This window comes from Carcharhinus amblyrhynchos, chromosome 2 (assembly GCF_965287045.1).
Source record: "Carcharhinus amblyrhynchos chromosome 2, sCarAmb.v2.hapA, whole genome shotgun sequence".
NCBI classification, from domain to species: Eukaryota; Metazoa; Chordata; class Chondrichthyes; order Carcharhiniformes; family Carcharhinidae; genus Carcharhinus; species Carcharhinus amblyrhynchos.
In genome coordinates, this window is record NC_137325.1 from 71,630,376 (window position 1) to 71,646,387 (window position 16,012).

General features: G+C 40.8%; 1 protein-coding gene across 1 annotated transcript in view; it reads left to right on the plus strand.

Moving 5' to 3' along the window:
* dgkb (diacylglycerol kinase, beta) overlaps positions 1–16,012 on the plus strand; it is a 677,279-nt gene that overhangs the window by 197,342 nt on the left and 463,925 nt on the right. The window contains exons 9-11 of the mRNA XM_080216552.1: positions 2,059–2,176; positions 7,798–7,886; positions 7,992–8,108. Coding sequence (XP_080072678.1) covers positions 2,059–2,176; positions 7,798–7,886; positions 7,992–8,108 — 324 coding nt within the window. The remainder of the gene's footprint in view (positions 1–2,058; positions 2,177–7,797; positions 7,887–7,991; positions 8,109–16,012) is intronic.

Sequence of the window (16,012 nt, forward strand, 5' to 3'; positions counted from 1 at the left end):
AATCTTTAGCCTCTCTGTGGGCCGTCAAAGCTGCAGGAAGTGTGGTGACTGCTGGACATGTATTAGCAATGCTATTGGTCTCCAGTTTTCCACTTTCCTCCATCAGGTTGTAAGTACGAGCTGATACCAAGTTTCCCTTCATTCCCTCTTTGTGTTTCTGTCCATGACACCAATCCCCAGCTAGGTTGGTGTCACCATTGCTGTTACCCTGCTTCGTATTAGCATTATGTTCTGTGGACTCTTGACATAATTCCTGACTTCTGAAATGCATGATCTTTGTTCCCAAAACAGACTGTAGTCTTACTCTGATACTTGGTTTAAACTGTTTGATTAACATAATATATGAACAGGTACAGAATTGTTATGTCTCTGCTGAGTACAGTGTATTCTAACCTCTCAAGGGAGAGTCTAGCACATGACTGTTGATTTCACTGATGCACCATTACATATGTCACACTTCAGCATATCTATTCTATTAACCCAATGCACTGCCAGTGCAGTTCAAGATTCTCTTAAGGTTAACATGCAGGTTCAGTCAGCAGTTAGGAAGGCAAATGCAATGTTAACATTCATGTCAAGAGGGCTAGAATACAAGAGCAGGGATGTACTTCTGAGGCTCTGATTGGATCCCATTTGGAGTATTATGAGCAGTTTTGGGCCCCATACCTAAGGAAGGATGTACTGGCTTTAGAAAGGGTCCAGAGGACTTCCACAAAAATGATCCCTGGAATGAAGAATTTGTCGTGTGAGGAACGATTGAGGGTTCTGGGTCTGTATTCATTGGAGTTTAGAAAGATGAGGGTGGATCTTATTGAAACTTGCAGAATACTGCAAGGCCTGGATAGAGTGGGGGTGGAGAGGATGATTCGCCTAGTAGAAAAAACTAGAACTAGAGGGCACAACCTCAGATTAAAGGGACAATCCTTTAAAACAGAGATGAGGAGGAATATCTTCGGCCAGAGAGTGGTGAATCTGTGGAACTCTTTGCCACAGAAGGCTGTGGAGGCCAGGTCATTGGGTGTCTTTAAGATAGAGAAAGATAGGTTCTTGATTTATAAAGGAGTCAGGGGTTATGGGAAAAGGCAGGAGAATGGGGATGAGAAAAAATATCAGCCATGATTGAATGGTGGAGCAGACTTGTTGGGCCAAGTGGCCTAATTCTGCCCCGATGTCTTGTGATCGCTACCACCAGAATAATTTAGGAATTATCAAGTTCATGATCACAGTCATTCCATTCTGGACATGTACCAAACAGAGGCCAGAGACTTGTGTATTCCCCTCAACTCCAACAGGAAAAAGGAATTGATGCAGAGTATTTCCAGATTATTCTTGTATGGCTTCTTGGCATTGGTTAATAGAGAGCAGGAATCAAATTTTCCAATCACAGCCTTGGCTAAGATTACTGCATGAGAGAGAGGAGCAGGGACCCAAAAAGAGGATGGGGAGAAAATGTCCATAGGTGCTAGGGAGTGATCTAATATTTGCAATTTACATCAGATGACAGCAATAAATACTTTGTATCTTGCTAATGCTCTTAATCTTATTTGAATTCCTCTGTTGCCATCTTTAATGACTCACGTATCTTTGTTTTGCAGAAAATATTGATTTGGCTTCACTGCTTGCACACTTGCTTATGAATCAGAATGTTGTACACTTAAATCCTATTTCGCGATTTGAAAATATTCCTTACGTTTGCTCTTTAGCACAGACTTAAGCAAATATTGCATTGTTGGAGGTGCTGTCGATCAGAATACAATGTAAAAACCCAGGCCCCACTGAAGTTAAAGATTATGTGGCACCATGTGTCCTGGACAACATTCATTCCTCAACTAATGCCAGTAAAACAGATTAAGCAGTGATTTGTCACAGCGCTGTGTGTGGAATCTTGCTATACATAAATTGGCCATGTCATTTGTCATTGACAGTAATTACGCTGCAGGTGTAATTTTCAAAGTGCTTTGGGAATTGGTGCCTTATAAATCTACTTTATTTCATTGAAGGTCTAGATCACAAAAGAAATGGTCTAACCTGGACTGTTGATTTGTTCTTCTTAAATAGAATGTGAAGGATGATGGACAGCACGTGTGGAGACTAAAGCACTTTAACAAACCTGCTTACTGCAATCTCTGTTTGAACATACTGATTGGTTTCGGCAAGCAGGGTCTCTGCTGTTCCTGTGAGTATTATGATAATATGGAAAATAAACTGTCAAGACCACTTCAAACATGCAGTTCAACCACATCTTTTTCTAAATCTATTATTCGAATATACAAGCTGAATTATATATTTCAATAATGTTCCTTTCTGCCTTGACAGAGCATGTAAAGTGGCATTCTAGTGTATTTTTAAGCCTTAATGGACTAATAAGATGAAGCTGTACTTCTTGCTGTGCCCTACAATTCCAGGATGATTTTATCCTTAAATAATTATCCTGAGCAGCACTATCAGCCCTGGGTAGAGGAAATCAGTGCTATTTACTTGAAGATTCGATTGATTTTAGGGATCACACAGCACTATGTATTTTGCTGCATTCCTGTGCAGCATGCATCCTAGCATCAAATAGGCATACATCCTATTGAACACAAAATCAGGGTGAAATTATTTATTTCAACAAACCCAAATTGGGAAAATATTTGTTTTTCTCAGTAATTAGTAATCCGCAAGTAACATCATGACACTCTGTAAGCATACAATGTCATGTTAGTCAGTTGTTAATCGTGGAGAGAAATGACTGTTTTAATTATTTTGATGAGAAATTCAATCCTTTGAAGCAAACAAAATTTCAGATTAAATCCTCTGGTAACAATTTAATCAATGATTGACAAATGAAAATTTCCATTCAAGCTTAAAAAAAAAGGTTTGGCCATTGCTTCTATTTATCACAATATCCCAACAGTGCAGAAGAGGCCCATTTGGCCCATCAAATCTACACCAACTCTGGTGACACAGTGTCTTACTTGGGCCCTCTCCTCTGCCCTATCGACATAACTGAGTAAGAAGTCTGACAACACCAGGTTTAAGTCACATAATCCACATTATCCTGCCCTATCCACATAACCACACACATTTCCTATGGCGAATCCACCCAGTCTGCACATCCTTGGACACTAAGGGGCAATTTAGCATGGCCAATCCACCTAATCTGCACATTTTTGGATTGTGGGAGGAAACCCACGCAGACTTGGGTTCTGGGAGAATATGCAAACTTCACCCAAGGCCGGAATTGAACCTGGGCCCCTGGAGCTGTGAGGCAGCAGTGCTAACCACTGTGCCGCCAAGCCACCCTTATTTGTGGCATGCTTTTTGCCCAGTTTATTTGTCAGTGATTTACAATCTAAAACTCAGCCAGTCACTCTGTGATATATGCTGCTTAGTAATCTTCGGCAGACTATAGATCTGTAAAATTCCTGTCTCCTGCTAAATATTGAATCTTCTAGTGTTTCAAATTAAGCAATATAGTTAACACAGAACATACTTCCAAAACACAAGTTTAGGTCATTTGAATTAAGCAATTTGAATGAGGTGTAGACTTTTAAATCAGATTAAAAGCACTGATTGTACTCAGTAAAATAACACCGAAAGAGTTCATTTTTCAGACAATGTTCTATTAGGTCAAACCATGTATAATAAAAATTCAAGTGACCTGAATTAGGTAAAATTTCAGATTTTTTTCAGATTTATGTGATTTGTCTCAACAGAGATGGATTATAAAGCCAATTATAGCTCATGACATGCAAGACAATTCTGATCATTTAAATTTTCTGTCCTTCAGAACAATGGTTAAATAAGTTTAAGCTTATTTATTGGTATCTCAAGTAGGCAACATTAACATTGCAATGAAGCTACTGTGAAAATCCCCTAGTCACCACACTCTGGCCCTGTTCGGAAAGTGGATCATGTTGCTATTTTTGTTCTACCCATTTGCCATCAGGTATTGTTTCTGGAAAATGGGAAAATAAGAGTGCTGTTCTGAACTGATTTTTCCTTCTGGGTGAGTTTTAATGGCAGAGAGAAACCTGAATAGATCCAATAGTCCGGTTTGTCCTTTTCATTTAATTGGTTGACCAGATGTACTTCTGCGGATTCTTGATTTGGGTGGTTTAAAGGGTGGAACCTCTTCAAATAAATGTTCTCAACATTCTTGCTTCTGAGACCATTCTCCCCCCTGCTCCCCACCTCATTTTATAAATTCTAGACTGTAATACCATACAATTTTTTTCGTGTGAGTTATCTATATGCAGCTATATGATTAAGCACAAGTTTATTTTTAATTTAAGAACACAATGGCAGCAGTCCATCTACACTTCCTGCTGCCTTGGAAAAGCAGCCAGTATAATCAAGGAGGCCATATGCCCTGGACATGTCCCTTCCACCTTCTTTCATCAGGAAAAAGATACAGAATTCTGAGGTCACGTACCGACCAACTCAAGAACCTGTTCTTCCCTGCTACCATTAAACTTTTGAATGAACCTACCTTAGATTAAGCTAATCTTTCTCTACTCCCTAGCTATGACTATAACATTATATTCTGCACCCTCTCCTTTCCTTCTCCCCTATGTACCCTCTGAATGGTATACTTTGTCTAGTGTGCGCAAAACAAAACTGTTCACTGTATCCCAATATATGTGAAAATAATAAGTCAGCTAATATGAGTTGTGTTGTCTCTAAAGAGGCATCTGTCACCTGGGTGATGCACCGGTGTACAGTCATCTCTGTGTGATACACAAAGGTCCACACTGACAAAGGCACACTGTCTGTGACCATCTCCATAGAGGGTTGCTGTCTCCTTCAGCATGGTGCCTTACTCATCATCACCTCTGCTCGTAGATTCCATACTTAGAATAATGTCATCTTATCCTTTGTATCCCTCATCTCTCTTCTCTGACTTTCAGATGCCTGGCACTTTGCCCTTCCTGTGCAGACTACTGATCCTCATCTCTTTTGATCTTGATTTCTGAGATGGTAACACCCATTTCCAACTGCATCCATCCAGGCAATTGTATAGAATCCTTGTCCACTGTTCCAATGCCAGTGTGATGCCAGGAGGGTGACAACCCCCTTGAAATGGCAAAGTTCTTAATGGTAACTTCTCCTCTGAGTGGCGATCAGCAACTTTTATTACAAAGGGATGCAAGTCCTTTAAATTTTGAAAAGCATATGTACGTCCCTTTTTAAGCTTATCCCACACCATGATTTATTCCAAGCATGGTCCTCACCTTCATACAGCTGCTCGATGTTGGTCCCCCTTTTGGGAATAATGGAAACATTTCAAGAGACCGGCTTTCAATAAATGCACAGAATGGTAATTGACCTCATAATATGTGTGGGCCAATTCCAAAGCTCAAACCCTCCCTCAAACCCACGAAAATGAGAGAGGGCAGAAACAGTCTAGCTGTGTGATATTGCAGCCATTTTGTTTTTAACTTTACCCACCTTTGTTACAGCCCCAAGATCTTGGAAAGAATGAATCACCAATTCACAAGCTTCCCAGGGTTCAAGTATGGCGAGAGATTATATAAACTAGTCTTGTATTCCCTGGAATATAGAATATTAAGTGGTGATTTTGATTGATGTTTTTCATATTTTCAAAAGAAATTGGACAGATGGAAACTTTTTCTGCTAGCTTGAGTGTGAGACGAGGCCATAATCTTAAAAATCAGGGCCCGGTGGTTCATTAGAAAAGCTAGAGGCACTCCTTCACAGAAAAGGTGATGTTAAAATGGAACATTCTCCCCAAAATGCAGTAGATGCTGCCACAATTATATGTTCACTACATATGTTTCTTAGCCAAAGGTACTAGGAGTATGGAATCAAGATGGGAGACAGGATTTAGGATATAGATCAGTTGTGATCAATATTCCATCTATTTTTTTTCTATCCATGTGTGGATTGAATTTTGTTATGTGCACCAATATTCAGGCAAGGATCTGTGCTACCAGCAGAATAGGAAAAAAAAGCTATACATAATACGTACTTTAAAATAAGTTAAAGAAAGAATACTACCATTGACACAGTAAGCAGCTAGTCCACAAATTGTCAGATTTACTGGATTCAATCTTAAATGTACCATTAGAGCAGAGAAGACTGGGGGAGATGACCTGATTGGGGTGTACAAGATTATGAGCGGTATGGACATAGCGGATAGGGACAAACTGGGTAAGTCATGAGAGGACACTAGTTCAAGGTGAGGGACGGAAGGCTTAGGGGGATGTGAGGAAACACTTTTTTTAACCCAGAGTGTGGTGATATTCTGGAATGTGCTGCCTGGGAGGATGGTAGAGGCGAGTTGCTTCGCATCCTTTAAAAAGTATCTGATTAGCACTTGGCATTCAGGGCTGTGGGCCAAGTGCTGGTAAATGGAACCAGGTAGATCAGGTGAAGTGTCAGTGCAGACTTAATGGACCCATCTGACTGACTCTTAATAACTTAACAACTATTATTGACTTACTTTTAACTTATCTCCAACTCATTGCTTTTGCCTCCAGTTTATCACCTTTCCTGACTTGCCACTATCCTCCCTAGCCCTCCTGCCCATTACCTCTCCTGGGGTGGTCAGGAAGGAAGCAGCAAACAGGAAAGAGGTGAGAGGAAGGAGGAGTGAGTTGAAGGGTTAGGGAGGGAAATTACAACTTGAATGGTCAGTGAGGGGGCTGCAGGAAAGACCGATGCTGAGTGATAGCTTTGGACTGCAGGAACTATCACAAGTTGGCTGTTCATTCTACCTGATAAAGCATGTTAGGTTTGAACCTAAAAATCCTACAGTACAGAAAGAGGCCATTCGGCCCATTAAGTCTGCACCAATCTCAAACTCACCCAGGCCCTATCCTCATATCCCTACATATTTACCCACTCATCTCTCTAACCTATGCATCTCTGGACACTAAGGGCAATTTTAACAGGGCCAATCAACCTAGCCCGCACACGTTTGGACTGTTGGAAGAAACCGGAGCACCCGGAGGAAACCCATGCAGACGTGAGGAGAATGTGCAAACTCCACACAGACAGTGACCCAAACCAGAAATCAAACCCAGGTCTCTAGAGCTGTGAAGCAGCAGTGCTACCCACTGTTCTACCGTGCCGCCCATTTGGCTTGCCTCCGTTAATTTCCTGTCCAGGAGGGAATGGTGGCACAGTATTAGCACTGCTACTTCACAGTACCAGGGACCCAAATTCGATTCTCAGATTGGGTCACTGGGGGGAGTCTGCACGTTCTCCCCATGCCTGCATGGGGTTTCTCTGAGTGTACTGTTTTTTTTCTCATACACAGAAAGATGTACTAGTTAGGTGCATTGGTCAAACTAAATTCCCCCTCAGTGTACCTGAAAAGGCGCTGGAGCGTGGCGACTGGGGAATTTTCACATTAACTTCAATGCAGTGTTAATGTAAGCTTATTTGTGACACTAATAAACAAACTTTAACCAAAAGTTGTTTGCTCGTGAGATAGAGTAAACCTCATTTAACATCAGGATGTGCAAGCCTGTAATAATTGCATGCTACTGTTGCATGGATGCACAGCTTTGAAGGAACACACATCTCCTTGAATAGTGGAACAGGCTTGAGGAACTGAATGGCTTGCTTCAGGTCCTATCTTGAGTAATTCATAAAAAAAAGTAACTTAGTATTCTTTTGAACAGGAGTTCATTTTCTTTTCAGGTGTTTAAACGTTTTTTGTGTGTACATTGATGATAATCTTGCAAAAGAAACTATCAGTAAGCTTGATTTAAAAACATGCTGTTTTTGCTGATTTTGACTTGGAATAGAAAGTTGATTTACTGACCTATGCAATTAAATTTGCAGTCTGCAAGTATACTGTTCATGAGCGCTGTGTGTCCAGAGCCCCTCCCTCCTGCATCAACACCTATGTCAAGTCAAAGAAGAATGCAACCGTAAGCTGTCCTCTCTGACATATCTTTCACTGTGAGAATTGTATTGACTTTAAACTCCAGACTTTGATGTATTTTCTAAACAAATGATATGCATGTCTCCCACAGGTAATGCACCACTTCTGGGTCGAAGGAAACTGTCCAAAGAAATGTGACAAATGCCATAAAACAATCAAGTGTTATCAGGGTCTTACAGGCCTGCACTGTGTGTGGTGTCAAATCACTGTAAGTACTGCAGCTTCATCTTTCACAGCTATAGACGATTGGCAGCAAGTACAGTGAGCATCCCAACAGGGAAGCTTTCTTCTTAATAAAAACAAAACATTTTTAAAAACAAACAGTGGAAAGAGAGAGACGGAATTAATGCTTTGAGTCCAATATGACTCTTCTTTGGAACTAAGATAGTTCTCTCTTCTCAGATGTTGCCAGACCTGCTGAGATTTGCCAGTGCTTTCAATTTTATTTCAGGTCTCCAACATCTGTGGTGTTTTGCTCTTATTTAAGCTTTAAGTTGTCCTATTTTGAATATCAGCATAGAGCAAAATCTCATTGTACCAAGATATTCTATCATGTTGTACAATTAACATAATTTCCTTATTATGATTGAAATGAATTCCCTAACACTTGACAATTTTAATTCTGAGGTGATGACATTGATGGCTTAGTTAAAATTGAGCTGTGTGATGCTGTGAATAAATGTGTTAACCATATTTAATTATTTCAACTTTTTAAGAATAGCGGATAGGAATTTTGTGTTCTTCAGATCAATTTGGTACCATTTGATTTATTATTGTCACATGTATTATTATACAGTGAAAAGTATTGTTTCTTGCATGCTATACAGACAAAGCATACCGTATCTAGAGAAGGACAGGAGAAAGTGCAGAACACAGTGTTATAGTCATAGCTAGGGTGTAGAAAAAGTTCACTTAATATGAGGTAGGTCCATTCAAAAGTCTGATGGCAGTAGGGAAGAAGTTGTTTTTGAGTTGGTTGGTATATGATCTCAGACTTTTGTATCTTTTTCCAAACAGAAGAAGCTGGAAAAGAATATGTCCGGAGTGTGTGGGGTCCTTAATTATGCTGGCTACCTTGCTGAGGCAGTGGAAAGTGTAGACAGTGTCAATGGGTGGAAGACTAGTTTCAGTGATGGACTGGGCTTCATCCACAATCCTTTGTAGTTTTTTCGCTGTCTTGGACAGAGCAGGAGCCATACCAATCTGTGGTACAACCAGAAAGAATACTTTCTATGGTGCATCTGTAAAAGTTGGTGTGAGTTATAGCGGACATGCCAAGTTTCCTTAGTCTTCTGAGAAAGTAAAGGTGTTGGTGGGCTTCCTTAACAATAATGTCAGCATGGGGGGACCAGGACAGGTTGTTGGTGATCTGAACACCCAGAGACCTGAAGTTCTCAACCATTTCCACTTCATTCTCATTATATAGACAAGAGCATGGCCTCCACTATGCTTCCTGAAGTTGATGACTATCTCCTTCGTTTTGTTGACATTGAGGGAGAGATTATTGTCGTTGCACCAGTTCAGCTGAGCTGTGCCTCATCGTTGTTTGAGATCTAACCCACTACTGTGGTGTTGTCAGCAAGTTTCATAATTGAGTTGGAGGGGAATTTGCCCACACACTCATAGGTGGATATAGTAGGGGTCTGAGAACACAACCTTGTGGGGCACCAGTGTTGAGAATGATTGATTGTGGAGAAGATGGTATTGCCTATCCTTACTGATTTTGGTCTGCGGGTTAGGGAGTTCAGGATCCAGTCACAGAGGGAGGACCCGAGTTCCAGGCCATAGAGTTTGGAGATGTGTTTCATAGGAATAATGGTGTTGAGGGCTGAAGTAAAGTCAGTAAATCGGAGTCTGACATAGGTGTCCTTGTTATCTAGGTATTCAGGGTTGAGGGTGGGGCCAGAGAGATGGCATCTGCTGTGGCCCTGTTGCGGCAGTTGGTGAACTGTAGTGGATTCAGGCAATCTGGGAACGTGGAATTGATTCATGCCATGACCAACCTTTCAAAGCACTTCATAATGATGGATGTCGGAACCACTGGATGATAGTCATTAAAGCACACTGCCTGGCTTTTCTTTGGTACCGGGATGATGGTCATCTTCTTGAAGTTGATAGAGATCTCAGATTGTTGTAAAGAGAGATTGCACAACTTGGGTTTAACTTGCTGCCAGTGGTAATTTAAAAAAAACGCTAATTTTCAACACTATTAATATTGTTCTGAGTCTCATTAAGGTAATGAAATATTGGACGGTTGGAGAATGATACTGTAACTTAATGTTTTTCCGATATCAACAAACAAACCCAAGCATAGATAAAATAAAAACAGGAAATGCCGGAAACACTCAACAGGTCAGGCAGCATCTGTTGAGAAAGAAATGGAATTAATAGATGGGATCTTCTGTTTCGGTGGGTGTCTTGCTCACTGCCTGGAAAAATGATGAGACAACCATGTTGACTCTTACGAGAAAGGCCTGCCTTATCTTCTGCCCATTAAACAATTAGGAGGATAGTGGCCGGACCCCAACATGCAATAGCCCGCTTGGTTAGAGCTGCTGGTAAATCAGAGGCAGAAAGAACAGCTGCCATCTCCTGTTCCATGTCCATGCCCCTGAACATGCAATGTTGAGTGTAGATCAAGAGCCCACCCATGCTCCTGTCTCCAGGTGATATGCAGCTCCCACAGTTTATTCAACCATGCAGCCGTATGTTGACAGGCCTGTCTGGAACTAGAAAAGTTGCAATAAATGGTCATTAATTGTCCATTTAAGGACCTCTAGTGGAGGTGGGGTGTGTAGGTCGACTACATAAGAACATAAGAACATAAGAAATAGGAGCAGGAGTAGGCCATCTAGCCCTTCGAGCCTGCCCCGCCATTCAATAAGATCATGGCTGATCTGTCGTGGCTCAGTTCCACTTTCCCGCCCTCTCCCCATAACCCTTAATCCCCTCTCATCAAAAACCCATCAACCCGCTTCTTAAAAATATTTAGCGAGGCAGCCTCCACCACTTCAACGGGCAGAGAATTCCAGAGATTCACCACCCTTTGAGTGAAGAAGTTCCTCCTCAACTCCGTTCTAAACCGCCCCCCCTTTATCTTGAGGCTGTGCCCCCTAGTCCTGCTGTCTTTTTTGAGCGGGAAGAGTCTCTCCATCTCTATCCTATCCATCCCATTCATCATCTTATACGTCTCAATGAGATCTCCCCTCATTCTTCTAAACTCTAACGTGTACAAGCCTAGTTTATTCAGCCTCTCCTCATAGCTCAACCCCCTCAACTCTGGTATCAGCCTAGTAAACCTCCTCTGCACTCCCTCCAAGGCCAAAATATCTTTGCGCAGGTGCGGCGCCCAAAACTGCACACAGTACTCCAGCTGCGGCCTCACCAATGCCCTATATAGCTGCAGCAAGACCTCCCTACTTTTATATTCAATCTCCCTCGCTATGAAGGCCAGCATCCCATTCGCCTTCCTGACCACATGCTGCACCTGCAAGCTGCAAGACTACTAGCCTTCCTGCCTAGAACTAACTTCTGATGGAGGTGGGAAGGCTTTGGGTATTGGTCCTGATACTATCTTGGCTAATATCAGACCCTCCCACCCCCACTCATACCTCTGAAAGGGGAAGAAGATTCTGCCCAAAATTTCAGATTGATGGCTTTTATCATAATTAGATATAATGTGCTGAAATTTCTGACTTAAGTAATTTTAACGAAAAGTAGAGGCAAGTACAAGTCATGTTCCAAAGACAGACATTTCACACCAAGGCGAATAATGTTCTAAATGTAACAACAAAAAAAAAGCGGCATCCCATTGTGCGAAACAAACACTAATCTTACAACATATTACCTGATGTGACAAAGGTTTTCTTCCACACAAGTTAACATCAAAGGGATAAAATAATGTTTGACTACGAAACATCTAAACATCAAATACAGTGGGCTTTAGACGGAGCTCTCTGGTCATATAAATAAGAGATCAGTGCAAAGCTCTTTAACCCTACACATGCAGTTAAGAATGGGTAGTAGACCACCAGGCTAGTTTACAGGAGAGGGAGTGTGCAAGGAACGTTATCATCCTAACCACGGTGAATCCCGGTATGTGTGTTCAAAAGAGGAGCTCTCAAAGGTTCGCCAGCATCTTCCGCCAAAATTACAAAATGGATAAGCTTAACACAACATTCTTCCAAATTCTCCACCAAAGTCTAACCAATTTAATTCCCTCTGCATAATATTAAGATGTGATTACTCAATGCGACAGTGATATTTCACCATGTGAACATCCAGATGCAGTTCCAAAAATCTCCACACACGTTGTCAGCTCCTTATCCAATTTTTTTCTAGTCGAGTAACCAAACTGTGACATTATGGGCAATTGCCCACCTACGTCTTATTTCCATAAAAGCAGGGTAGATCTAGCCCAGCCAACTCCTAGCTCCCAATCATCACAAAAATGTTGTAGAATATTCAATTATGCCATTGAGTGACACACAATTAGAACCAGCTCAGTTCAGTTGCTGACAGAACATCTCGGTCATTCATTTCATCCCAGTCTTTATCCAGAAGAAGACACAATTTTGAATGTCAAAGGGGACGTGAGATTAATTGCTCTCAACTCAAATGCAAGATTACCAATGGAATGGTAAAACTAAGGTTACAGAGGCCAATGTGGTTGGAATCACAATAAAGGTTACTGTAGGTCAATAGTTGCAGTCCCAGCACACTGCTAAAGTAAAGTGGTGCCTTGCCTATGGTGTCATCCTTTTTGAGCTCAGTTGTTTACCATGTTTAGCTTCCTCTATTTCTTAACAGTAAAATCAAACTTACTTCTTGAATAACAGCCTTAGTTTTGATCTTAATTTAGAAACAGGAATAGATCATTTGACACATTAAGAGAGCTACATATTTTTATCCAATATAGCTCCTATGCATTTTAATGTAATTTAGCATCCTTTCGTCATTTGAGGTCCTTTTCATGAAAGTAACTACCTCCCTTTTAAACTCTTCAATTGATAGAGCATCTATGGCATAATTGAGCAGCACATTTCTTACATTCAACATGTGAAAATATTTCCTTGAATTCACCTTAAACTGGCTTAGTTCTCATTTTAAGGTTATGTCCTCTTGTTCTGGATTTCCTAGATAGAAGGAACATGCACTATCTAGCTTATTAGTCTCTTCCATTCTTTACAACACCCTTTAATTTCCTTGTCTTGTAACAATATCCCAAGTTCACATAGTATCTCATCTTCACCAAGTTCTTTCATTGATGTCATCCTGTTGAGTTACCATCAAAAGGACATGGAAGTACATCCATCAGAAGATTCATCTATGTTTCAATATTGAAGACTGAGATCAGTAGATTTCTAGACTCTAAATGCGTCAAGGGATATGGGGAAAGTGTGGACAATGGTATTGAAGTACAGGATCAGCCATGATCGTATTGAATGGCAGAGCAAGGTCGAAGGGTTGAAAGACCTACTTCCACTCCTTTTCTCTATGCTTCAATGGGTGGGATATTCTGGCCCTTCCTGTGGGTGGAATTTTCCAGTCCCATTGAAGGCAGCCTCCCCATGGCAGGTTCCCCAGCGTTGGGAACAAAAACCATGCAAAACGTTGTGGATATTAATGGTACTGGAAAATCCCACTGGTGGTCAATGGTGAGTTAACTCCGCTGCTGGAAAACATTCTGCAGGAGAACTGAAAATCTCCTCTCTGTGTATTCAAAAGTGAAGATAATATTCAAATGAGATCTACCCACTGCTTAGTCTTACTTAATTCATCATAGAGAGAGGACTTGGTTATTTTCATTGTTAACATACTGTACTCTTTCTCAGGGATGATCTTGATATAAACTTTTATTCCAGTGGTATTTTGAAGGTGTAATGTAGAAATTTTCTGTGTATCAATTTCAGAGATGTTACATGCCAGTGCTTGGACTGTTTTCAATTTTGGCACCAAGATCCGCACAGGGTAGAAACGTCCGTGGTATTACTATAGATCCACCACATATAGCAGTTCCTCCTTTTGTATGTTTTTTTTTGTGATATCAAAATGGAGAAAAGTTTTGGAGATATACCTGAGACATTGGGACACACAGTAAAATAGATAAAGGTGGAAACACACATCAGTGTCTGAAAGGAGAAAATGTAGGTGAACATTCTGGGTAGTTTATCTTTATCAGAATTGAAAAAGGAAATCTGGCGAATTTTTTTTAGATGCTGATGGAGTTACTGTGTAATTCCAGTATTTTACCTATATTGCAGATTTACATTAAGTGTCCAATGTAAACCCTAATGTCAACAGAGGTATGTATCCATGCAGAGTCAATGTTAACATATGAGTGACTGATCAACACAGCATATCTAGGAGCGCTTGATGCTGATACTGATAGTCTGCAATACTTTAGACCGATTTGTACTGTAATAGTGAGCCCATCGGAAACTAAGTTCAATTTTATTTTTAAATTCCACCCAAATCGCAAAATCTAACAGGGAGAAGATTTTACTCTCACCTGTTTAGCTTTGATTTTGGTCTCTTCTAGCTCCCCTAATGCCTTAATACTCACCTGTATGGTACTGAATTTTACATACCAACAACATCCTGAGCACTCTCTGCTGTGGGTTTGCTCACCCCAAGCTGGAACAAAAGAGTGAGGGGTACCCCAATTAGCCTTTTTGACCGAAAGGAGAAGTCAGTTAGAGCCACTGCCTTGTCACTATCCAATCACCTACGTTGAAAAGAGCATCAGACATAGATAGCACTGAGCTATCATCCATGCTCAAATAATGAACTGTCAGATATGAAGAATAAATGTCCAGGAGCCCCATCAGGAGAATTGTGAAACTTGGGCTGCAGCCCTAGCAAGTGTGACCTCAAAGAAAAGAGGAAAATGTGTCAATTTTGGGGAATCCCCAAAAATCCACAATTTTCTTTTAATACTGTTTATACTTGTGGGTTTGTCTTTCACTGTGTAGACTGTGGAAGTTATGGGTGGAGCAAGGGCAAAGTCATGGGCTAGTCTTGGGGCAGCTTGGACTGAAAGAGCAATCTATCTTTTTGGTGTGAGATGAATCGAACTTAGCAGCAGGAGGTAAGGGGACCTGCTGTGCTCTCACCTCTTTTAAAATCAGTGGCTGGGAACAGTGGCTTGGTCGTGCTACTCTGAATTTCCTGGCGGGAAAAACAGTCTCAGCTAAGTGATTCCGTGCAAAATATTAGCAGCTGAGAATGTCACACTATCACAGCTCAGGTAAACGTTTTAAAGCCATTTGTAAAGCAGAAATTGCTACGGTGTTTTACTTCGAGTTCATTTCTTTGCAAATATGCATTGCCTTGAAATATTTTTTCACTGCACACAAGCTTAGAAAAATATTGTACTCTTTGTCTAATCATGTAAAAGCTCCACCATTTATGCTGCTGACAAATGGCCAGACTGAGTGCTAACTGTCACATTAAACCCTGTGTTAGAATTATGATTACTGGATCCAGCTCTGGGGAGGAACCATTGTGGAGCTAATCATCTGCAAAGCAAGTCAAGCTCGTGATAGTCACAGTGCAACATTTATTTTCGTCTTACAGTGACGTAAACCTCACGTCATTGTTTTATAGTGTATGTCCATCATTTTTTCCCAAACAACATCTGGTGCACGAAAGGGCAGCTAGCCAGTTTGAGTTCTTTTATTTAATGTGTATTATTTCTTGTTCCAATTACCAAGTGAAAACATAATTGGGTCCAAGAGAAATAAAGAGCTCACTTATTCATTTCTCATAAAAAATCAAAAGTTAGTTCAGTGCACTGCAAGATGGAGAGGAGAAATAGAACTTGTCGTTTATTAATTCTTCAATTAGCATTTGATTTTTTTCCACAACGAAAAGAACAAGAACGCACTTCCCACAAAGACCATCAGAGTTTTTTTTTAATGTAGCAATTTGATAATTTTCTTGTTAAGCCTCTACACTGCCAAGTTACGGAGCTGCTATTTATCTTTGAATTTCAATGGCTCATTGAGGTGCATTCATTTAATGTTGTATCTATCGCCTGGTGAGCATTAATTAGTGTACAAGCAGCCACGCCACTGGGGTTGGGAATTTGCGTGACAAATGTATGAGATT